The sequence below is a fragment of the Bison bison genome, unplaced genomic scaffold (assembly GCF_000754665.1).
Source record: "Bison bison bison isolate TAMUID 2011002044 unplaced genomic scaffold, Bison_UMD1.0 scf7180017864128, whole genome shotgun sequence".
Classification (NCBI taxonomy): domain Eukaryota; kingdom Metazoa; phylum Chordata; class Mammalia; order Artiodactyla; family Bovidae; genus Bison; species Bison bison.
Window position 1 is genome coordinate 2220096 of NW_011494700.1, and position 25024 is coordinate 2245119.

The following is a 25024-nucleotide window of genomic DNA, read 5'->3' on the forward strand; positions in this document are numbered from 1 at the left end:
TTTAAGCCAATTTTTTCACTCTCCTCTTTCACCCGTCATCAAGAGGCCCTTTAGTTCCTCTTCACTTTCTGTCATAAGGGTTGTGTCATCTGCATATCTGAGGTTATTGATATTTCTCCCAGCAATCTTGATTCCAGCTTGTGCTTCATCCAGCCCAGCATTTCTCATGACTTCTGGTTGGGTACAGCCAATGGCAAAGGTCATCAGGAGATCAAAAGGGGCAGAAGAAATAGGTTGGTAACTTCTTCCCTGCTCCTTCCCTGTCTTGCTCACCAAGAGCACAGCAACCTCCAGAGAGCCTGCCTCCAGACTTCGGCACTCACTGGGCCTGGCAGCACTATCATATCCTCCTTCTCCAGATGCAGCACCAGGGATATGAACAGTTCCCTCTGTCACTGGTTCCTAAGCACCTGGACATCGTATCTTGTTCCCTTAACCTTGCCCGCACTCCTGTAAATCATACCCTCCCTTGAGCTGCTGGAGGTAGATTGTGTTTCCTGCAAGGGACCCTGACTAATAAAGCAAGTCTCATTTAAGCCTCACAAAACCTCTTGGGTCAGAACTGTCCCATTTTGCAGGGGAGAACATTAGAGTGATGTGTACAAGACAGACAACTAATAAAAGATCTGGAAGCTGATGGGGAATCCAAGACTGTCTGATTCCAGTCTTCATTCCTGTCATGTGTACTCCTCATATATTTTAAAACAGAATTGGTGGTTCAGACGGCAAAGGATCTGCCTGCCAATGAAGGAGACTCAGGTTTGATCCCTGTGTGGGGAAGATCCCCTGGAGAAGGGAATGGCAACTCACTCCAGTACTCTTACCTGGGAAACCCCACGGATAGAGAAGCCTAGTGGGCTGCAGTCCATGGAGTCATAAAGAGTAGGACACAACTAAGTGACCAATACACACAACGATATTACAAAGCTAAGTGCATCTCAGCTTATTCATTTATCAGGTCTTCCTAACTCTCTTAGTTCTATCTTCAGTCTTATCACCGATCTAAATTGAAAAACTCATGAATCATCACAGGCAAGGACTGAACACCTTGCCTGGGCACAGCCACACAATGTCACAAGGAGAAATTACACAATAGTTTCATTTCTAGATAAAATGTATCTGATCAAATTTAAAAATGGTCAAGCAAAACACAGGTTTATGCTAAAACATTTAATAATATAATTAGTAGAGAACCTGCTATATAATCTTATACCTTATTATTACCAATTAAATCATACCTGGGTGATTATTTTTTCCATTTCAGATGAATTCATATCGGGGAGAGTGATTTTAAGGAATTCAACAATATTTTCAAAGTTTTCACATTCCATTATGAGTGTCTCTTGGTTGCTCAACAGGCTTAGGGCAACCTTAAATATAACTTCAGTTCCCTGAAGAAAAATAATATCTGAAAAAAAAAAAGATATATAATTTTCATGATCAAAATTATGCCTCTACTATTGTAAAACGTGACCTCTGTGTGTTAATGGGGTTTTTTGCATGGTTTTGTGTGTGTGTATGTGTGTGTATATGGTGGTTGTTTTAATTACTGCAGCAGAACCACAGAATATTTTGCAAAATAAAACTGGTCAAAATAACCTAGATTTGAAATAAATAATAATATGACCAAAACAAATAAACAGTTGTTTAACTATTCTTTTTACTTATTTAGGAACCTCAGATAAGGTCAGGGTAAAAAGAAAAAGATAAATTATATATTTGTTTGTCCACATATTTATAATTTTTAGTGCAGCAGCAGCAGTTGCAAATTTAATGGAGACTTACATTTAGATTTTCTTCATGAGGAGAATACAAAAACAAATCAACATAATCAATAGCTTAGGATTAAACTCTCATTACCATAATAAAAAACTACAAGAACCAGTTAAAATGTAATGAAACCTGTACTAGAGAAAAAACTTTAAGGAAAAAAAAAACTTTAAAAGAAAAATCAAAATCAGGGTATAACCTAAATCAGAAGAGAAAAAGAAAGGCTACCCTAACTCTGAAAGTGAAAGTGAAGGTGCTCTGTCCTGTCCAACTCTTTGCGATCCCATGGACCGTAGCCTACCAGGCTCCTCTGTCCTTGGGATTTTCCCAGGCAAGAGTACTGGAGTGGGACCTTCTCCAGGGGATCTGCCTAACCCAGGGATCAAACCCGGGTCTCCTGCATTGCAGGCAAACGCTTTACGTTTGAGCCACCAGAGTTTCACCCTGACTCTGAACTTTGCTCCAAACAAATGTAAACCAATAGTTTTGAAAAGTACTAAATACTTTTGTATAAGCATTCCTCTTAATCCATGCCATTCTGTAGTCAGTAATAAACAAGAGGGGGTTGTTAAAAATGAGAGAACCATAAAACAATCACTTCAAACATGGTCATTCTTCTTGCTCACACATCTTTCCCTTTGCTGACAGTTTCTGTTCTTCACTCAATTCTAAGAATGGTGTGGCTATTGTAGAGCTGACAGCATCATTCATATTCTCTTAGCAAAAAACAGATGACTGGGGAAATATGTTTCCTGAATTCAGATATCAAGCTTCCTAGGGTAAGTCAGAGAGAGATACCCTAAATATCATTTTAGATTTGATAAGCTATTTCCTGATAAGAAAATATATAAATGAAAGGATTTATAGAAGACCTATAAATAGAAACCCAAGCTCCAAAGAAAACTTCCCTGGAGAAAAAGCAATCGTGTATGCTCAATATAAAAATGGATATTTGGTAAATATTTGATTCTGGGCATCCTTGTTTTACTCTTTTGCTGCACTTAGCCTACAAATTGTATCAGCACTAATGCAGTGTCTAATTTTTAAAACCACAGCCCCTAGTAAGAAGGACACAGTACACTGTAATCTGGTGATATATATATACATATTACATGTATTAATATATCTTTGGGCTTCCCTGGTGGCTCAGATGGTAAAGAATCTGGCCACAATTTAGGAGACCTGGGTTCAATCCTTGAGTTGGGAAAATCCCCTGGAGGAGGATATATCTTCAAATTTGAAGTTTCTCCAAATAACATTTTTTCCCTATAACTGATGTATTCTCTTTATTCTATTTTAGTTCATGTTTTTCAATCCTCGTAATGACCTACAATCAGGCCAATACTTCCAATTTGACCAAAAGCTCAAATTTAGCAAAAGCACAGATATAAATACTGTCTATTTGCACTACAGGTGCCAGATAGATGAGTGGAACATAAAAACTGGAAGCCTCTTCTGAGGTCATCAAGCTCTTAACATTAGAATAAACCTCTGCTAAAGAGTCATTTTTTAAAAAGATGGTTTGCTTTTTAAATAACAGATTTAGACAAAGCTAACTAAAGAGGTATGATAGATGTAAAAGCCTCATAAGGTAACATAAGCTGTGTCACACTCTCTTTTTGCTACACTGTGGAGCAAAACAGCATCTCAACAACTTGCCCTGGGTCCAACCAGCTGTGCACCCAGTGTTAGAGATGGGCATCACCTCTGTACTGGCATGACAGGAGGGCACTTAAAGCAATAAAACAGGAATTCCAATTACCTTGTTAACAATAAAAAGTCACATTAACAAGTGCCATTAAAAACAACATTGAAAGAGGTGCTTCCATTAACCCAGTCAGAGAACATGTTGTTTCTCTGTGTTTTGAATCCAGGTTGAAGAGGACAATGGGGAAGGAAAAACAAAAGAGATAGGAAAGATGTGTATAAAAATATGAAAAAAATTATACAGTAGAAATCCTTAGTTCATATTTTTTAAAAATTATACTGTGACTTTTTTAGGTATAAATGAAAATAAGAATTCCATTATAGTTTACTCAAATACAGGAGCTCAGCACTTCTTCTTTCCCTTTGCGTTTCAATTTAAGACGAAGATGGTTTCAAATTACTCTCAGAATGGAGCCAGGCATATTTATTAAATTCCATTAGCAATTTGTGATTCTGTGATACAATGCTAGATAAAACAATTGAAGCACCTTATGGCTAGAAGTATACCCCTTGGAAGAGATAACACTGTTCCAACTGATCATTGGTATCTCTTACCAAACACTCTGGCTACAAATCCTAATGGAAATTGAGAGGCAAACAACGTGAGGAACCAGGGGGCAGCATAAAGACTGGGGCTGATTTCATTTTCTTCAAGATGATTGTAGAGATCTCTGTGATAATCATGAAGGAGCCTGGACAGCTGGTACATTTGAATCTAAAGTTAATTTGGAAAAGAAAAATAACATATTATGCATTTATCTGAGTACACATAAAACAAATACTGTTTAATGTCATTACTCTAATATTTAAGAACTAATTCATGTATATTAGAGAAACAAAAGCAATATTGTTTTATTATTATGTTAAAGTTGACAGATCCAAGTTCATTTAACTGAGATCATACAGCAAGTCACTGTAAGTCCATCTATGACTAGACAGCACATTTCTCTATCACGTGTGTTTTGGTATAGCCATGTATACATGGAAATGGTAATTATTCTTCCTGTAGGAAGGTATGGCTTTTGGAATTTAGTCAGAACCGTCCTGGCTCAGGACTCTCATGGAAGGGCCATTCTAATTTCAGACCAGTTCCAGAAAAGCTTCCATCCAAAAGAATCGACCACATCTGGTTCAAAAGCAAGACCCTGTCTGTCTTTGCTGGGGCCAGCATTGGATTTACGACAGAACCCACCAGGCAATCTGCGTGCTAGGACACTGTCAGGCTTAGAAGGTAAAGGAGCCAGAAACCTGAACTGTGATTTCTAATATCTAAGATATTCCAGCAGCATATTTTCTCTTGACAAAGGAGATTCAAGCAAAAAGTACAGTCCGAATGTTTATAGAAAGAAATTATTTCATTTAGCTACTGAGCTGATTACTCATATTTAAAAAAATATTATAAAGACAGCTTATAGTAACTTTTAAAGTCTTACATGTGGGTAGTTAAAAGTAAAGCAGTAGCAAATAATAAACAAATCCATGATTTGTGATTTAATTTAAATTTTTATCTACACAGTAACAGATTGAGTCATGAGTCCTTGATCAGTTATATCAGCTTAACTTCTTGGTGTGAAATACATTCAACATTTTCCTAAATCTAGCAGAACTTCTTTCTCTAGACAGCATCAAAATATCATTCTTAAGTAGTATAAAAATAGCTAAAAATAACCAACTATATTATGAATTCAACTGTTTTTCAGAGCACAAAACTAAAAAATCAAAGTACTATACATAAATATAGCAAATGTTTGATCTCTGTCTGTGGAAACTAAGGATCCACACAAGCTGTAAAAGGAAAGAATTAAAGAGCCACTGGAAGTCATAAATATAAAATAAGAAGTTTAGCAGCAGTCAAGCAAAGAGGTTTTAAAAAATGAGATTATAATCTCATTAAGTCATGTTGAAAAAACATCATATATTTATTTCCATTAGGCCACTTACAGTTTAGAAACTAGACATACTGGGCTCTAAGTATTGCCGTTGTTGGTAGTACAAAAATCAAAGACATCTAATTAGCAGAATAAAAAGAAAGCCTATCATCAAAAACATTCTGTCCTTATTCGTCCACTGTCTTAACACAGAAGCAATATATATATATATATATATATATTTTTTTTTTTTGGTAGAACCTTATTTTTTCCCTACATTCTAAACTGGGGGTTAAGAACATTTCTTCCATCAAGGTATATTTACATTAAATTTCTTTTGACAAAATATAACTCAGTCTTCCTTCCAAGGAAACTTTCATAACAAGATGCCATTTGCTAATAACACATAATTTTTCAATTCTACCTTAGAGATAACATGAAAATCTTCCAATGGAAGAGACAGAACTGGAGGAAGGGAGATGCAGAGAGTGGGGGAGAAAAAGCAGAGACCAAAGACTTCAAATAAAAAGATGCTTTACACTTAACATAGAAAACAACAGACACAAATATGATGGGCTGTCCATAGTTAAAAGAGCCCTGAACCTCCTATTTTACAGATAAAATGAGTGCCTGCTGGAGAGAAGGAAAGATATATGCATTTGAATGCAGAGTTTCAAAGAATAGCAAGGAGAGATAAGAAAGACTTCCTCAGTGATAAACGCAAAGAAATAGAAGAAAACAATACAATGGGAAAGACCAGAGATCTCAAGAAAATTAGAGATACCAAGGGAACATTTCATGCAAAGATGGGCTCAATAAAGGACAGAAATGGTATGACAGAAGCAGAAGACATTAAGAAGAGATGACAAGAATACACAGAAGAAATATACAAAAAAGATCTTCATGACCCAGATAATCACAATGGTGTGATCACTCACCTAGAGCCAGACATCCTGGAATGAGAGGTCAAGTGGGCCTTAGGAAGCAACACTATGAACAAAGTTAGTGGAGGTGATGGAATTCCAGTTGAGCTATTTCAAATCCTAAAAGATGATACTGTGAAAGTGCTGCCCTTAATATGCCAGCAAATTTGGAAAATGCAGCAGTGGCCACAGGACTGGAAAAGGTCAGTTTTCATTCCAATCCCAAAGAAAGGCAATGCCAAAGAATGCTCAAACTACCACACAATTGCACTTATCTCACATGCGAGCAAAATAATTCTCAAAATTCTCCATGCCAGGCTTCAACAGTATGTGAACCATGAACTTCCAGATGTTCAAGCTGGATTTAGAAAAGGCAGGAACCAGAGATCAAACTGCCAACATCCGCTGGATCACTGAAAAAACTAGAGTTCCAGAAAAACCTCTCCTTCTGCTTTATTGACTATGCCAAAGCCTTTGACTGTGTGGATCACAACAAACTGGAAAATTCTTCAAGAGATGGGACTACCAGACCACCTGACCTGCCTCCTGAGAAATCGGTATGCAGGTCAAGAAGCAACAGTTAGAACTGGACATTGAACAACAGACTGGTTCCAAATCGGGAAAGGAGTACATCCAGGCTGTATATTGTCACTCTGCTTATTTAACTTATATGCAGAGTACATCATGAGAAATGCTGGACTGAATGAAGCACAAGCTGGAATCAAGACTGCCGGGAGAAATATCAATAACCTCAGATATGCAGATGACACCAATCTTATGGCAGAAAGTGAAGAACTAAAGAGCCTCTTTATGAAAGTGAAAGAGAGTGAAAAAGTTGGCTTAAAACTCAACATTCAGAAAACTAAGATCATGGTATCTGGTCCCATCATTTCATGGAAAATAGATGGGGAAACAATGGAAACAGTGAGAGACTTTATTTTGGGGGACTCTAAAATCACTGCAGATGGTGATTGCAGCCATGAAATTAAAAGACGCTTGCTCCTTGGAAGAAAAGTTATGACCAACCTAGACAGCATATTAAAAAGCAGAGACATTCCTTTGCCAACAAAGGTCCGTCTAGTCAAAGCTTTGGTTTTTCCAGTAGTCATGTATGGACGTGAGAGTTGGACTATAAAGAAAGCTGAACAGCGAAGAATTGATGCTTTTGAACTGTGGTGTTGGAGAAGACTCTTGAGAGTCCCTTGGACTGCAAGGAGATCCAACCAGTCCATCATAAAGGAAATTAGTCCTGAATATTCATTGAAAGGATTGGTGCTGAAGCTGAAACTCCAAAACCTTGGCCACCTGAATGTGAAGAACTGACTCATTGGAAAAGACCCTGATGCTGGGAATGATTGAAGGCAGGAAGAAAAGGGGACGACAGAGGATGAGATGGTTGGATAGTATCACCGACTCAATGGACATGAGTTTGAGTAAGCTCCGGGAGTTGGTGATGGACAGGGAAGCCTGGCGTACTGCAGTCCATGGGGTTGCAAAGAGTCAGACATGACTGAGTGACTGAACTGAACTGAACTGCAGTGCCCAAGCTCACACCATGCAGGTAATCAGAAATCCTATCAAGTGATCCTAAGCCTGTTGCCACTTCCAGTTCTGAATATCATGTTGATTGAAAAAGAAACACTTTCTGTTCTAGAAAGTAGAAAAGTGTTGCATCTCACTTTACAGATCAAAAGGCTCTATTTTCCAGTTAAGATTCCCAGTCTCATGGCCTCTAAGAACACTGTCCCCACAGATGCTTAAACATCTTCATTTTCATAACTATGGACAGGAAATATTTCTTGGTAATTGTGGGTCATATTAAATCAACATATAAATCCAGTGTATATGAATTTTTATAATGCCAAATTGATGAGGAATTTCTTCAAATTGGAAAAAGGTTGCATTTTTAAAGTGATATCTGTATCTACCCTTTTAATTTATGAATCAAGACCATGTGACTCCTTTCTTTGAAATTTTAATGGCAGATTCCAAACTGTTACTTCTGAAAATACAAGGGTACCAAATGCTTCCTATACAATATGGCACAATAAACTGTTAAGAAATAAAGTAAAAAATAAAACCTTCCATAGTTATTACTATTTCACTTGCAGAATGTTTATAGACCTACGAATAGTCATCAACTAGGAATCAACTGTCAGATGATAAAGAATCCACCTGCAATGTGGGAAACCTGGGTTCGATCCCTGGGTTGGGAAGGTCCCCTGGAAAAGGGAAAGGCTACCAACTCCAGTATCCTGACCTGGAGAATTCCATGGACTGTGTAAGTCCATGGGGTCGCAGAGTTGGACACAACTGAGAGACATTCACTTTCATGAATCACTGTATTTGATTTCTCTACCCTGAAATCAGGATTTCTGTACACCCTTCATAAGAACTCACAGCTGAAACCCAACATTGAGAGCAAAGCCTTATCTCCCCACCAAAAATTCCATCTTGAAGAAGTATTAATAATAAAAAATGGAGCACTCCCTCTCCACTCATCCTCTCAAGAAAACGCCACTTACCGTAACATTCATAGAGTGAAAATAAAGTATCATTTTGCCCAAGGATTGGTAAGATTGAAATACTACATGCAAATACTGATCACTGGGAACCAGTACAAAGTATATTTAAAAGTATATTTTTGTAATTATAAAAATATTTTATATTTTAAAATATTTTAGTTCTTATCTAAAGCATAATATTATGACGAACTCGGCATCATGTCTACCTCATTTCACGGGAGGAGAACCCTGACACATTTTTCTCTTTAAAGCCTTCCCTTATATTTTTATGTCTGAAAGCTTTAAATTGCAAGGTAGTGGTTGTTTAAGATATCGTATCTACAGTGAAAATTTGAACTTTTTGTTAGAAAACAGCATGTTAAGGAAAGTGAAGTTTAAACTAGAGAGGAGAAATGTATAAACAGAAAGTTTGAAATATAATAATGGCAGTGAATACACTACTTAACTGAAAAATCTTAATGTTCTTCTTCAGAACATAAGAAAAGCAGACTGAAAAAGCGCCACCGACACTGAACACGTTTTCCTCTATAAAGGCCTGTCTACTATTAAGATAAGGCGGGGTTGGGGGGGAGATAGAAAGTTTGAGAAGAAACACAATATAGATATTTGCCAATGATGCACTCAAAGTAAAAGAATAAGGCATTATAATTTTAGATTTTAAATAAAATATCTATGATTCTTTTCAACTGATAAGATGAGGGAAAGTGAGCAAAGATGATACTTTCTCCAGGCAACTGGTAGACTTAAGAAATAGGGACTTGAGGACACACTCGAATGGCTTATTTATCTGCTTCAGAAACTATGGAAAAGTTACTCTGCATATGGGTGTCATACACTTACCGGTTTAGCAAAATTGCAAATCCCACAGTAAAACCATGAACTAAAACATGCCTCTGCATTTATCCAAGTTCCAAGACAATGGGCCCAAATTTCTTTAAATTTTCACTATAAATCAGAAGAGGGCTCCGCTAAGATTTTTACCCGTTTCTTGTGAAGACCCACCACTCACCTGCAGCGACATCATGTCAGGTCGGTACTGCTTGCGGAAGCCCAGGTCATACATGAGGAATTTCAGCATTTCAAAGGCTTGCTCTTCACTCATGTGTAGAAGCAAGACTCCAGCCACAAAGCTGATCCCCTGACAGTAACCCACTTCTTTGTCCAGTAATGAGTAGGCTTTCAAGAGATTAAAGAGCGACAGCTGCCCTGCCCCAAGCTGTGCTGAAAAGTAAGGATGAGTAGGAAATGTTCTCCCTGCAGAAGAAAAAAGAAAAATATTTTTGAGATACCCTGATGCTTTGGAGTCCAGAGTGAAACTGCAATTCAGCAATTTCGAGGAATAAATCAACGCTCTTTTCCAATACTGAATACCGCCTGGAGTACCTACCCCTCTGATTGAGTCTTTCTCCCTCTAGAGAGTCCCAAGTCCTACCTGCCAGACCATCACCCCATCTCCATGTATGTGATAGAGGAGCAAATAACTGATGCTAATAAGCACTTATTTTTAGGGGGAAAAAAAGTTCATAAACAAATCAAAGACATATTCAGAAAAGATCTCAGGGAATAGAATATAAAACTTACTCTGATTGTAAATCAAGGCTAATTCTAAGTTCACATAGAAACCACCCACTAACTGAAACCAAACCAGTCAATCCTAAAGGAAATCAATCCTGAATATTCACTGGAAGGACTGAAGCTGAAGCTCCAGTACTTTAGCCAGCTGATGCAAAGAGCAGACTCATTGGAAAAGACCCTGATGCTGGGAAAGATTGAAGACAAAAGGAGAAGGGGAAGACGGAGGATGAGATGATTTGATAGCATCCCCGACTTAATGGACGTGAATTTGAGCAAACTCCAGGAGATACTGGAAGACAGAGGAGTCTGGTGTGCCATGGGGTCACAAAAAATAGAACACAACTTAGCAACTGAACAACTGAAATCAGAATTCTACAGGTGGTATCATATAATTTAAGAAGAAATCTTAGTAGTCCATAGCAGATTCCTTTCTGCTTTTCTTACATTATGACAGAAGAGGGACTTTTTGGGGTTGTTTTCTTTTATAGTCAGTCTATCATTCAGGAAATACCCCAGTTTTTGTTTGTTTGTTTGTTTTTTTCAAGTATTCTTGGCTTCCTGTTTCTTAAACTACCTCCATCCATGAGTCGGACACGACTGAGTGACTGAACTGAACTGAACTGATCTATGAGCCATGCAGACCTCTTTTATTTTCAGTATAATCCAAGAAGGTCAAGGATAATGAAGGGCCAAGCTGATTTGAAATAAATTCCCCTCTAAAATTCACTTCTGTGTACAAAAATACCATAGAGACACTTCAGCAAGCAAGTTAGTCCTGGATCACTAAAAAGTTGGTACTAAACACTGAAACAAACCCATCTTCACCCTAAAGCTGTATACAGTGGTTTGGGACTTTCCTTGCGTCATGAAAATGAAGGGAGTGTTAGCTTCCTTGTGCAATGATTACTCATGAGGGTTAGAACTTGTAAGAAGGCCAGATTTTTTAATGTTTCCACCAGATTTGCTTAAAAGTGATTTGCCCACACACACACCCAGGAACTGATAAGATTATTTCTGCAGAGCAAATAAAGGGAAAGATATGAGAAATTAACAAGAATGTGCTGAGGAAACACAGATGACTATGAGCAAAGTCAAATAAGCAATTTTTAAAATTATCATTTCACTTAAATGGCCTTTTTCACTTAAAATGCTTGCTACAGAAAACTATAAATATACTGTCTATTCAAGACATTAATTCTGGTTCCATTTTTTTCTGACCATGCTTTTTTTCCCCCCTGTAACATGATCTCATCATCTCCTTATCTTTTAGGGTATCTTGACTAGCTCTAAATTCGACATCCCAATTTCTAGACTCATTATCCATTTCCAGTCACAGAACCACACATCTGCGGGGATTCACAGTGATTGACTGGCTCATTGTCCTCATTTAAGAGAGAGGATTGAAACTCAGAAGCAAAGTAATTTCCCTAAAACTACTGTTCAGTGGTAGCATCAGGACAAAAACTGAAGTTTTCAGTTTCTCAGTAAAATTCTCCTTTTCAATTCTACTGGGCTCAAAAAATATTAACTTAATTGGCCTTTTCCCAACAGAAGTTGTTTGTCATCCAAAGGAGCAGAGGTCAGTGTTGCCCTGTGATTTTTATACAACCTGAAATGAAGTGACCTCTCAATGTAAAGTAATCCCTTATTTTCCCATATGGGCTGAAATAACATATCTGGCCACCTTAAATAAATCAACTTTTAGGGATATATATAAGATAATTCAAATGTCAATGTCAATTTAATTCAGTAAGTTACATATTTTTAAATAACAGAATATAACATTAATTTAGAGAAAAATTAGAGACATTATTTTTTAAATTATTACACCATTTTGCTTTCCATAAGTTATTTGAAACTCAGCTTTTAAAAGGGTGACTTTATAATGCTGCCATAAATGCTGGAAATTCACATAACAGTAAGACAGTTAATTCTTATTTCATCCTCCAAAGATGTATTCATGATTTTCCACAACCTAACCACATACCGTATTGCTTTTTAAAGGCTTATTCAAAAGCTTGTTTTCAGCAATATGTCCAGAATATTTAGTAGACTTTGTTAAATTTTCTGGTGCCCCTTTAAACCTGCTCTAGCCTATTTCAAGACCAGTGCTGACTAAAATAATAATTGTCTATCCCCCAAAAAAGTCAGTTGTTCAAAAACAAGAACTGAGAGCACCCGAGAACATGACCTTTATAACGATTCAAATACAAAATGACTCTTTTCAGAGTACAAGTCTGAGGATAAAGACTTCACTCCACACGCAGTCATTTAGGGTATCTTCAACCAGACATAAGGCCGATATGCCCTCAGGAAAGAACAAAGTCAGCAACTCTGCAGACCAACAGATCATCTTTATCAACACCAAAAACCAAATTAAAAAAAAAAAAACTCAACAAAAGGACCTATTGTTTACTTTCGTAAATTAGAATCAATACGGCAGACATACCTAAATCCACGAGGATAGCATGCTGCTGAGCCGTGAGCTGTTTTAAAAGCTCTTTATAGGATATGTCGGGAGGTTGTTGTTTATTAGGCAATCTGTGTCTCAGACGATATTGCAAAGCTAGGAACTGCCAGATTTCTCCTCGTCGACTTTTGGGAACACCTGCAATCAAAGAGATAAGAAAGCAAGGCCTTGAAGACTGGAATGATGTTGCTAAATCACAATTGATTAACTGTAATGCAGCCACACTACTACATACACACAGCCGTACATACACGTGTCCTGTGTGCCAGGCTACAGCCACACAGGATGCAAGCATATTTTGATGAGTTTAACCCTCTAGCTGCTGCCTTACAAAAGAAACCCTCAAATAATGAGGAAAATAATGGCAATAGTAACAAGAACACCAGCCACTACTGACTGAGAACCTAATACAACATGTATTGAGGAGATGTAGCTTTTGAGCCAGAGAAGGCAATGGCACCCCACTCCAGTACTCTTGCCTGGAAAATCCCATGGACGGAGGAGCCTTGTGGGCTGCAGTCCATGGGGTCGCTAAGAGTTGGACACGACTGAGCGACTTCACTTTCACTTTTCACTTTCCTGCACTGGAGAAGGAAATGGCAACCCACTCCAGTGTTCTTGCCTGGAGAATCCCAGGGACGGGGGAGCCTGGTGGGCGGCCGTCTATGGGGTCACAGGGTCGGACACGACTGAAGCGACTTAGCAGCAGCAGAAGGTTTTGAGCATTGCAATTACAGAAACTGCACCTCAACTATTCACAGGTGCTCAGAAAATAACTTAATGAGACAGATAATTACTACTATCTATACTTTACAGATGGCAAAGCTGAGGCGGAAAGAGGCTAAGTCACTTCCCAGGTCTTCATAGCTAGTGCAGTTGAGAATCCAAACTCTAGTTTCAGAGGCCAAATTGTAAAATACTGAAATGTATGACTGCTTATTTTCACCTTTTATTTGGTTTAAAGCTAGTAACAAATGCTAATATTCATACTCTGATTTCTAAATATCTGTCATTAAAAAGTAACTTTGTAAAAGAGAATTAAATAGCATTTTTACGGTCCACAAAAGAATGAAATAAAGTGATAAATACAATACAAAGGGAGTGCTCCAGAACGTCACTCAGCCTTCGAGAAGAAAGGAGCTAGGCTATATAATGCTTCATTCATGTATAATGAAATAGTAATTCCAGTGTGCTTGAAAACCAAAACAAGCAATTCAAAGTATGTTAAAACTATGTTTTTTATGCTAAGGGACATGAAGTAAAGCACTGGGAGGGACATAATTCAATTCTCTGCAGGAAAGGTAATTTTATTTCACTGCTTTCAGTCCAAAAAGACTAGATATGGGATAGGTTCCTGAGATCTAGCTGGGTAGAGGAAGGTTTAACGGCACTAATCTTTTTGGAATGCAATGTCACAGTCTGCAGAAGCTGAAAGTATTCTTGCCCAAAAACTACACCACAGGCTCCTGAACATGAATTATAAGGTCCTCCACAGGGTATGCCTTGAAACTACTATTTTTAGTTCCATTACCTCCCACTCCCTGCCATATTAAGTATACACTAAGTATTCACATACTCAAGAAGCTTATGGTTATTTCCAGACCTCCAGTTTCTTGTTTCTACTGTTACCTTTATGGAATTCCAAGCTTCTCCAGTTGATCGCCTAGTATATCTCCATTTGTCTTTAAGGAATGAGCCTGTATGTCATTCTTCTGCAGAAACTCTCCCTAACATCTCTAGGAGTAAGACTCCTTTCTCACATACTATGTGACTCGGACTGTAACATTAGCATATTGGATTAGAGTTAGTGCTATACTGTATGTCTGTCTAGTTTCCTCACTTAGATGGTGAACTCCCTGAGAATAATCAGCATATTTTCATCTCTGAATGATGAAATCCAAGAATATACCTTGATACTTAGATATTTGTTGAATGAATGAATGATCTTACATAAAAAGTCATTTTTAGAGGGTAACTTTCATTAGCCCATTAAATGGATCACTGTTAAGGAGAGGGCTGTTATGTTAACCATCCAATAACAATTTCAAAAAGGAAATTCACCTTATTTATTTTTGGCTGTGTCGGCTCTTCACTGCTGCATGCAGGCTTTCTCTAGCTGCAGCGAGAAAACAGTTGTTTTCTCTTTGTTGCACTGTGTCCACTTCTCACTGTGGCAGCTACTCTTGCTGCAGAGCACTGGCTCTACAGCGTGGGCTCAGTAGTTGTGGTGCCTGGGCTTAGTCGCCCCACAGAATGTAAAATCTTCCCAGACTAGGGAAAACATCTGTGCTCCTGCACTGGCAGGCAGATTCTTAACCACCGGACCACCAGAGAAGTCTGGTAATTCACCTTAGTTAAATATTTATTGAGCATCTAACATATAGCAGAGAATAGAGCATGGCATTGAAGAAACCTCATCATTGAGAGTTGAATAAATCCATTCTCAGGAAAATTAGTCTCATTCATTCATTCATTCATTTAGTAAATAACATGTAAGATGCTGTCTTGGGTGCTAGGAGTGTAGGGGGGCAGTGAGAAAACGTTTAACAGATAAACACGTAGATACAAAATTATAAACTATGGTAAGCACAATTAAAGGGAAAAAATCATGAGAAAGAATAACAAAGCAAAACTATTTTATTTGGGGTTGGGGGGTGGGACATTCTGAGGAAATGGTATTTAAACTGACTGCTGAGGGAGAACAGGATTCTCCAGGCTGGGAGTGTAGGCAGCAATCACTTTGGCAAGAATGTATGGAGGCCCTGAGAGGGGCAGAGAAAGGGGGCACAGAGGAGGAGTGAGAAGAACATGTGATGGAAAGAAGGGGAGCCGGGAAATGGGGAGAAGGTAGAGAGGACAGAAGAGGGAGGGAAGGGAGCATCTAATCAAGAAAGAGCTGGGGAGATCTCCCTGGTGGTCCAGTGTTAAGAATCCGCCTGCCAATGCAGGAGACGTGGGTTGGATCCCTGGTCCGGGAAGACCCCACATGCTGAGAGGTAACCAAGTCCGTGTGCCACAACTACTGATGCCCAGGACCCTGGAGCCCATGCTCTCCAACGGGAAGCCGTAGCAATGAGAAACCCACGCACTGCAATTAAAGAACAGTCCCTGCTCACCACAACTAGAGAAAGCCCGTGCACAGCAATGAAGACCCCAGTGCAACCAAAACTAAATAAAGAAAAATTATTTTTTGAAAAGACTAAGGGTTAATACGAAAAGCAAAAACTTAAAGCTTTAAAAAATATAGAATATCTTTATTTTAAAAAAAAGGAAGAAATAAAGAAATGGCCTGTGTCATACCAGGATGCAGATTAGTTAGCATCTTCAAAGCACAGGCTACAAGGTAGGGAAAGGTAGAAAATGAGGTGAGAAATGAAAGGAGAGATCAAGGAGAGCTGTGGGCACAGTGCTAAGAAGTTTCAACTCTGTTTTATATGAAATGGGAAGATGAGCACCTCTAAAACATCTCTGCAATACCGAAGAACAGTGTGATCTACATCTCACACACATTTGATTAGCCACTATTTTGTCTCCCAAACAGTGCATTCAGTAGAAATCTTTGGGATGTCCATATCTTCAAGGAAAAAGAACATGTACCAGGTTTGCAAACACAGCATCTTACAAAATTAACCTTAATTTTAACTTAATTATGTAACAGTTTCACATTATCATAGGCTTTTAAGATTCATGGTCAAGTTAACTTGGGATCTTTATTTTATGCCCAGCAGGTCATAGAGATTCTCATTTTAATATATTGAATCTGAGTCACAGAAACCACAAGTAAGCAATTCACACGTTAGTTTTAACTTTAAATTTAAGAAGTTTAAATGTCAGTCATTTTATATGACAAAGCGGCAGTGTAATATAAGGCTGAATAAAAGCAATGTTTCAAAAATAAATAAAAGAAAAAATAGATGGTAGGACAACTGATTGCTAGCTAATAATATAGATTTGTTTAAACACATACATGTAGGTGAACATATATATATATATAAATACTTCTGAGCAAATAATGGGAACGAGTCAAGTTTATAAGTTCGAGATATTTTTATGGATACGATTAAAGATTTGTACTAACGCACATGCTCTTTCCTTAGTAAGTGATAACTCTTCAGTTGAAAACAGCTGACTGAAGAGGCAGGAAACTGTAGAAAACGTGCCTGCTATCTCCTCAGGGATAGGACTTCCGTTAGCACCATGTTCCTACCAACATAGTCACTAACTACAGGAGGAAACAAACTACTTTCCTTTTTTTATAGGAAACGACAAAGAGAAAATTATGCTTAAGCTGGATGAGTCAAAACGATCTCTGAAACTTTTCAAAAAAAAAAAAAAGATGATTAAGATGATCCAGAATACCTTCTTTAAGAGAAGTATGAATATCTTCCATATCGCATCTGATTTTAGCTCTGCAGTTTAACAACTTCTTATCCCAGATTGTTAAGACCTCCTTCTGACATGCACCAACTTCTTCATAATCCAATTTAACTTTTCTGGACTGCAGTTCATCTCTGCTTGCTAAGAAAGAAAGAGTTTCCGTTAAGACTATTACGTTTTAAAACACAGAATTTGTAATGTTTTATTGCCTTTGTAAAACCTCAGCATATGACTTTTAGGAATCAACCACTAACATTTTCTCAAAATGAAAATTTTTGTAAAAAATGAAAGATACATGAAAAGTTCTCAAATTTTGAGTCATTTCATGTATTAAAAAAAAAAGACACAGGAATAACTTCTAAGGAGGTTTTACTCTATATCTTACAGATGACAAATTTCCTAGACATAAAAAACAAACCATGTTTTCCAGGCTAGAAATTTCAAATATTTGACAAATGTGATAGATAACTACAAAAGTGACAGTTTGTTAATACCATTAAAATGTTAATATTTTATATCCTATATCTATGAGAAAATAATGCCTCAGGCTAACCCTGATTTGATAAATATTTGATCATGATAGCCTGATACATTTTTATAATTATTTCCAGAGTTACTCACACTGTCTTTAGCCACGCAGACACTAGGTTACATATTCCTGTGTCCATTTTTAATCATCTTTAAGAGGAAAGTCCATTTCACTGAAGTTAACATTTTCATTTTTCAAAATAATACAAAATTTTCTCTGACTTGATTGTCTAAAATCTAAGCCCAGAGTTCATGAAAAGAAATGTTTATAAAAGCAACCAGTATCTACACCTCAGCTTTATCTTGAAGAATTGATTCCAAAAGGGGAGAAGGGTGAAAAGACATGGAAGCATATTTCTTCTCTCTCATTAGGACCACATGGAACAGAAGCTCTAAGTGTAATCTGTAATCACTGAAGCTCCAGGGCTCAGCCAGCTTACCTCCTGCAACACAAATCTCTGTCAGGCATCCAAAGTCCTCGACAGCACAAAAATAGCAGAATGAGTATTACTCTTTACTTAGTGTTGAAGCCATTTCAAAAGAATTAAACCATCTTATAATAGACTACTATTCTGGCAGGGCAGTAAAAATTCCTGCTTAAAAGTCCACACATAATCAAAAGATAAATCAAACTATCAAAAATTCCTCCTAGATACCACTAGATGGCTTTCTAGCATAGTTTAGTTTTGCTTTTCAGTATCTGCCAAAAAACTGATGCTTTTGAACTCTGATACTGAAGAAGACTTTTGAGAGTCCCTTGGACAGCAAGGACATCAAACCAGTCAATCCTAAAGGAAATCAACCCTGAATATTCATTGGAAGGACTGGTGCTGAAGCTGAAGCTCCAATACTTTGGCCACGTGATGCAAATAGCTGACTCATTGGAAAAGACCTTGATGCTAGGAAAGACTGAAGGCAGAAGGAGAAGAGGGCAACAGAGGATGAGATGGTTAGATGGCACCACCGATTCAATGAACACGAACTTGGGCAAATTCTGAGAGACAGTGAGGGACAGGGAAGCCTGGGGTGCTGCAAAGAGTCAGATATGACTTGGCAACTGAACTGCAACAATTTGTTTTATATTTCTCTAGGATTATCATAGAGAAAGCTAATAATTAACATAATCCTACATATAACTTTACTAATTATATTTTTCATAATGGATGAAGCATAATATTTCCTCAGATTTTTTTTTTCTCCAACCTGCTCTGGATCATTATTCATTTAAAATAATAATAACCATCATCTACACCCTGAGTAAGAATAGTAAGTAAGTAAGAATAGCTAAGTAAGAATAGTTAATATCTGCCCTGGTTAACCAGGCAAGAACAAAAGAACTATGAAAAAATGCTTATCCGTTGGCTAACATTTGTAATATGTTAAGCTATTTTTTTTCGTCTTTGTTACTTAAGTACAGAAATAAAAACAGAACTGACAAAGGTTTCTGATCATATATTCTAAATGTCACCTCTTCTTTTATTCTGTCAACTTATACAGCCATATATAATACACAGAATATGCAGTCATTTATAGTAAAACATTCCATTTCTTTATATTAACTATATATTTGAGAAATACAATATGGTGTACTGGGAAAAAGCCTAAAAACTGTGGTAAATAAACTGGAATTTTCATACTTGTTTGCCAGTATAACACTGTTTGACCTTAGGTTAATTTTCTTAGCATCCCCAAGCCAGTCACTAACTCAGCTGCAGAATGAAAAATGGAACTAAGTAATCTCTAAGGCCATTTCCAGTTCAAACAGTCTATGATTCTAAAATTATCCATTAATATTTAATATAATGCTCTACTGCACATACTCCTATTAATGAAATCCAATTTCATGCTTTAAAAGTTTTAAGAAAATGATAACCATCTTTTTTCAACCTCTTCTTCTGTTTATGAGTTAGTTCAAGATATAATCAACTACAAAAAACATAAATTCCTTTCAAAATCTATGGAAGCTTGAGTGGGCATATCATTTATCACATCAAACTTTTAAAAGCTATGTTAATAACAATTAATTGCTTTTTTAATTTGAAAGAAAAGATTTGTTTCCTAAAGATATTTAAAAGTCTTATAAACTTTTCATTCTGCTAAGAATATAGTGTTAAGCAAAAATAAATTGTGCCCTAGCAAACTAAAAAGTAAAAAATTTAGTTGAACAATAGATATAGTAAGAGGAATCTTTAGATGGTGAACACAGAAATGTGAATACCTGCCTATACTAAAAGAAGCTTCATTGAAAGACAACATAATAAAAGCAAGTCAGAGAAAAACCTAGATTATAATTTTCCAATAATCTTAAAAGTCAAAGGCCTACATAAGCTAAGCCATTCATTTTTAAATGTGAAAAAAGGCCCTTTATATTAAGTGATTTGCCCAAGATAAGGGCTTTAATACATGTTTCAGATTTTGGTACTGTCTACACATCTCCCTGTGTGTGATTCTATCAGTACTGGGGTAAATGACATCATTATTTCAGAGTCTGGAAAACACATTCTAATGCATTTGGTATTCATAAATTTAATAGTCAAGCACTATGAATAGTACAATAGCTGCTATAAACTGTCCAATTAAAATTTTAATGACTTCAATATGGTTTTTAAATAGAAAGTTCATAAAATAGTAACAAAACATAGCACTTTTGATTTGTTAATAGATGATTAGTTGTATTGGATACAATATAATTTATTTGAAATAGGAATATTTCTCATATTATGAATACAACTGACCTGAAGTTTGAAAATCATATTTGAAGAGAATTTACTTTTTCATGTTTAAGTCTTTTTTAAATTATACACAAAGATGTTAAACTTCCAGTCATATTAAAGCCACTGACTTCATATTATATACATTCTATTACCTTCTATCACACAAATATACTCAAAAGGCATCTGATGTTTTAAATCTATCAAACAGAAATACAGATTTCTTAGGCTAACCTTTCCCCTGTCATGACCACCTCAAGAACTAGAAAGTAACAATTTTCATCAGTAGCTATTCTAGTAAAAGTGTGTATACAGATGGAGAATGAGTGTAGGGGGGAGTATTAACAAACTACACCTTTAAATTACGGTATCATATCATGCCCTTTGGCCCCGTTTGAATAGCTAACCTTCAAGTTTCTGGTTTTCTTTTTCCATTCGAAGCAACAGGATCTGCTGGTGTATAGCTTTTCTCCACAAACACCTCAGTTCCTCCGACTTGTTTCTCTCTTCACCCTTTTCTGGGTCATCTTCATCAGACATGAATATCATCAGAGGTTCCTCCTCCATGGTTGGAGCGAGAGGGGACAGTGGCAGCAGCTCACTCCTGTCCAGGCCATCTACAGAGAAGAAAACAGTGAGAGGCATTCCAAAGTCAGAAGCCAGGCCACACACGTCCTCTCTGGACTTGACGCTCTCTCCTCCTGTGTTGCGCCTTTAAAGCCGTACACAAAGCTGCCCTCCCAGTAAACTGTCAGTTTCTGGAACTAATGATGTGAGTCAATTCACTAGACTGAATTCCCCTTTCAGATTTCCCTCTCTGCTGAAATGAAAGCATGGATGATGTCACTACTTCTTCTTTCTGCACAAAATGACCTATAAGATAGGTGCTCCAAAATGACCTGGCCTTTCCCCAGGGTTCAACACTTCTGCAATCGACAACATCTATGTACATTCTGAGTGTGCAAAACAAAACAAAATAAAAAACAACTGAGTGACTCTGGGCACAGCCTGGCTCAGAACTCTCTGCTCACTCCTGAAACAAGGGACTCAGTCGTGTCCGATTCTTTGCAACTTCATGGACTGTAGCCCTCCAGGCTCCTCTGTCCATGAGATTTTCCAGGCAAGAATACTGGAGTGGGTTGCTATTCCCTTCTCCAGGGGATCTTCCTGACCCAGGGACTGAACCCATGTCTCCTGAGTTGGCAGGTGGATTCTTTATCCCTGAGCCACCCAGGAAGCCCCTGCAACACTATTCCCCAGTTTCCAGAGTTCATTCTCACCCTCATTCCAGGCCATCATTTGCACTGTTGGCCAATTTATTTTCCTATTAACAAACATGATTCTGTGTCTTAAAACATTTCAGTGGTTGCATATATCCCAAAGTCCAAACTCCCGGGAATAGCACATTGATCGCTTTAGACTTTAGCTTCAATCTTTCCAACCTCTTGTCTCCATCCTCCATCCTCTGCCCTCACGATGCTGATTTTCTCATGACTCCCTGACCCACAAAGTCCTCTGCAATGACTCTAGTGTTTTTCTGGTCCCTTTTCTCAAAAGATGTCTCCCAGCAATGAGTTTAAATAAAATACTTAACTTTTTTTGAAAAACATTCTCTGACCACCCCAGCAGAGTTAATTTTGCCTCTAGAAACGTTGTTTTCTTGGGTTGTTTTCTTTATTAATTGACCTCTTCCCTAAATGGCAGCCCACTCCAGTACTCTTGCCTGGAAAATCCCATGGACAGAGGAGCCTGGTAGGCTATAGCCCGTGGGGTCGCAAAGAGTCGGACACAACTGAGCAACATCACTTCACTACTCTTATTATTTACTTCCTTAATAATTTTTTAAAAATCTTACTGTATGAATTTAAAACTTTTTGCTTTCTTGGTTTTAGAACTGCCCTCTAAATACCACTCAATTTTGACACATAGGGATCCAATCATATTTTCTTCCTTCTTGTTTCTAGGAAAACAGTTTTCCGTTTCTAAACACATGACATTTTTTAGTTACCCTCTAATTCTTCCTCTTCCTTTCCTCCTTTCCTTCCTTTCTTCCTTCTGCAGTGTGATCAGAGGATATAGTATGAATAATCAAGATTATCTAGAATTCATTTAAAAATCTTTACAGCCAATTACATAAATAATTTTTACAACTATTCCATGTGTGCTGAAAATAAATAAATTTTCTCTATAGGTGACAAGGTTCTATACAAATATCAGATCAAGCTTGTTCAATTGTGTTTCTCAAATATTATCTATGTTTAATTTCTCTAGATTTAATTTTCAGAGAGGAGTATGTTAAAATCTCCCATGAAAGTTATTTATTCCTTTCTCTCTCAAATTCTCTTTAGTGTTATTTTAGTATTCTCATCATTGTTAAATCTTTCTGTTCCTTGTTACACTTACTTCACCCCCTTGTATATTTCGCTTTAATTTCTTATAGGTCTAATATGGAAAGAGAGCTGCAGGAGCTCTCTGCTGGCTGATGTCTACGGAGCGTACCTACATCCACTTCTTTATCGTTCAGTGTTTCTATGTGACTTTATGTGTGACTCGTAAAAAATGCTGCTTTTCCAAAAATAAAAAGATCTCTGACTTCTTTTCTATCACTACTCTAGTTCCCTCTGCATGATGAAGTAAGCCCCCAAACAGGTTTTGGAAATTCATTCATTCCTTCCTTCCTTCCTTCCTTCATTCAACAGCATTCACTGTATGTCTAACAGGTTCTAATGATACGTGACTATCTCGATATCCACTAGCTCGGATGTAAAATAGAGACGTTACTTCTCTACCGTAATCACTTAATTCTCTTTGTACAAAAAGCACCCCTTCCATTTCTGAGTCTACGATAGTAGTGAGGGGTAAGTGACTGGCGAACGAACCCTGCTGCATCGCTGAGGGAGATTTCCTCATGGGCGAAGCAACCCTGAGGAAGATGCGCTGCCGCCAGGAAACTCGGCGAGGAGTGACGGGGGTTCCTCCAGCGTTTAGGGATTCATTGCTGCAGGTGGACGAGGTCCTTTTTCTCCCCTCTCCATCACTGTGGAAAGCACAGAAATAGATAACTTGTAAAGGAAACCGCGTAACGTGATCTTTCATAACAAAATGGTAGCACAAGCCATTCACAAGTTCTACCAGGGGCAAGCACAAGCCACAGGCAACATGGAGCGATGCATCGCGAGGCACACGGATCACCCAGGCCATGACATCCTGGGACAGGTGCAGTCCAGGCACAGCCCACCTATCAGAAGCTCACCTGTTTCTACTCTTTCCATAGGAGCCAATCATTCCAAGTTCTATCCTGAGCAATAGGAGCGCTTATACAGAGGAGCAAAGGCTGCTTAACTAATGACCTCATCATTTGCTGAAAGAATTTTAATAAGTAGTATATTCTAAACATTGTAAATACTTTATTAAAAGATCATAAAGAGCTTTTCTTATAGCTTTTATAGAACGGACTGATAAAATAGCTTCTAGTTGCCTGTAACTATTACAATTCATCTCTAAGTATTAACCACCAATAGTTGGATCATGATAGAAAGTAACCTGAAGACAGACAGGACAGTCAACCTTGGGATTACTGCTAAGTGATACTAAAGAAAAAAGTGTGGCCAAATCAACTGGATAGGTTGCATTTTAAAATACTAAACAGATTTCTTTAGAGCAGGACTTCTTAGAGACCATAATATGCAGGCATGCACTGTGACTCACCAAAGGCAAATAGTATACAGAAATTCCCTAACTTGCTTTAATTATTTGACCCCAGAATCACCTTCCTTAACTTTCTTAGGGGAGCAGGGGTGAGGTAGGCAGTTGGGGATGTCACATCTTTCTACCTTAATGCTTGGTAATATGAACATACAGTAATGCTGGTCTGCTCTAAGAATTTCATTTTCTAGAAAAGAGTACTCTAAATTCTGCTGGGGCTATCTGCAGGAAAAGGTCATTTTTTTTTAGAAGGTCATTATGACTCAAACTTAACTTTTGAGACCAATTATGTTAGCAGCTGAAACACCATGCAATAACTGTTGCCACTCATGGTGGTGGGAATATTTTGCTGTTTTACATTTTAAAGTCTCTGAGCTTCCTAAGAGAATGATGAACAATATTTGCATGTGGTGATTCCAACAAGTGAAGGTGCGAAATTTCTGATGGAACCAAGCAGTGTTAGTGCAGAAATGAAACTCAGCTAGAAAAGCCACCACCTCACTAACATACTCAGAGGAACTCCCTAAGGCTGAGACAATCAGAATTCAGAAAACCCAGTCAGCCCTTGTCTGTAGTATTTGTATTTACTTTGCATATCCATACTCAACAGTTATCGGGTCATTCAGTTGTTTCTAATCTTGATCTATCTTTCTAGATTAGGTAAATTAAGTTTAGGAAAAAGACATACTTTTGAGCTACTTCACAGACAGCAAGTGACATGCAAGTGACATGATACTTCAGAAAGTAGCTGACGCACATCCCAGTAGAGTCAAGCCCATTTTGTTATGTATCCTGGATAATGTTATAACCTTAATTTGTGTCCACAGTTCACCACTCTCTGTAATACCGACTGGATATGACCACC

General features: G+C 37.6%; 1 protein-coding gene across 2 annotated transcripts in view; it reads right to left on the reverse strand.

Annotated features, from left to right (window-relative positions):
* TBC1D4 (TBC1 domain family, member 4) overlaps positions 1-25024 on the reverse strand; it is a 263231-nt gene that overhangs the window by 9582 nt on the left and 228625 nt on the right. For both annotated transcript variants that reach the window (XM_010839664.1, XM_010839663.1), the window contains 7 exons: positions 23334-23491; positions 20862-21071; positions 17198-17356; positions 12818-12976; positions 9803-10047; positions 4033-4192; positions 1239-1408 (listed from right to left, as the gene is read on the reverse strand). In XM_010839664.1, coding sequence (XP_010837966.1) covers positions 1239-1408; positions 4033-4192; positions 9803-10047; positions 12818-12976; positions 17198-17356; positions 20862-21071; positions 23334-23491 — 1261 coding nt within the window. The remainder of the gene's footprint in view (positions 1-1238; positions 1409-4032; positions 4193-9802; positions 10048-12817; positions 12977-17197; positions 17357-20861; positions 21072-23333; positions 23492-25024) is intronic.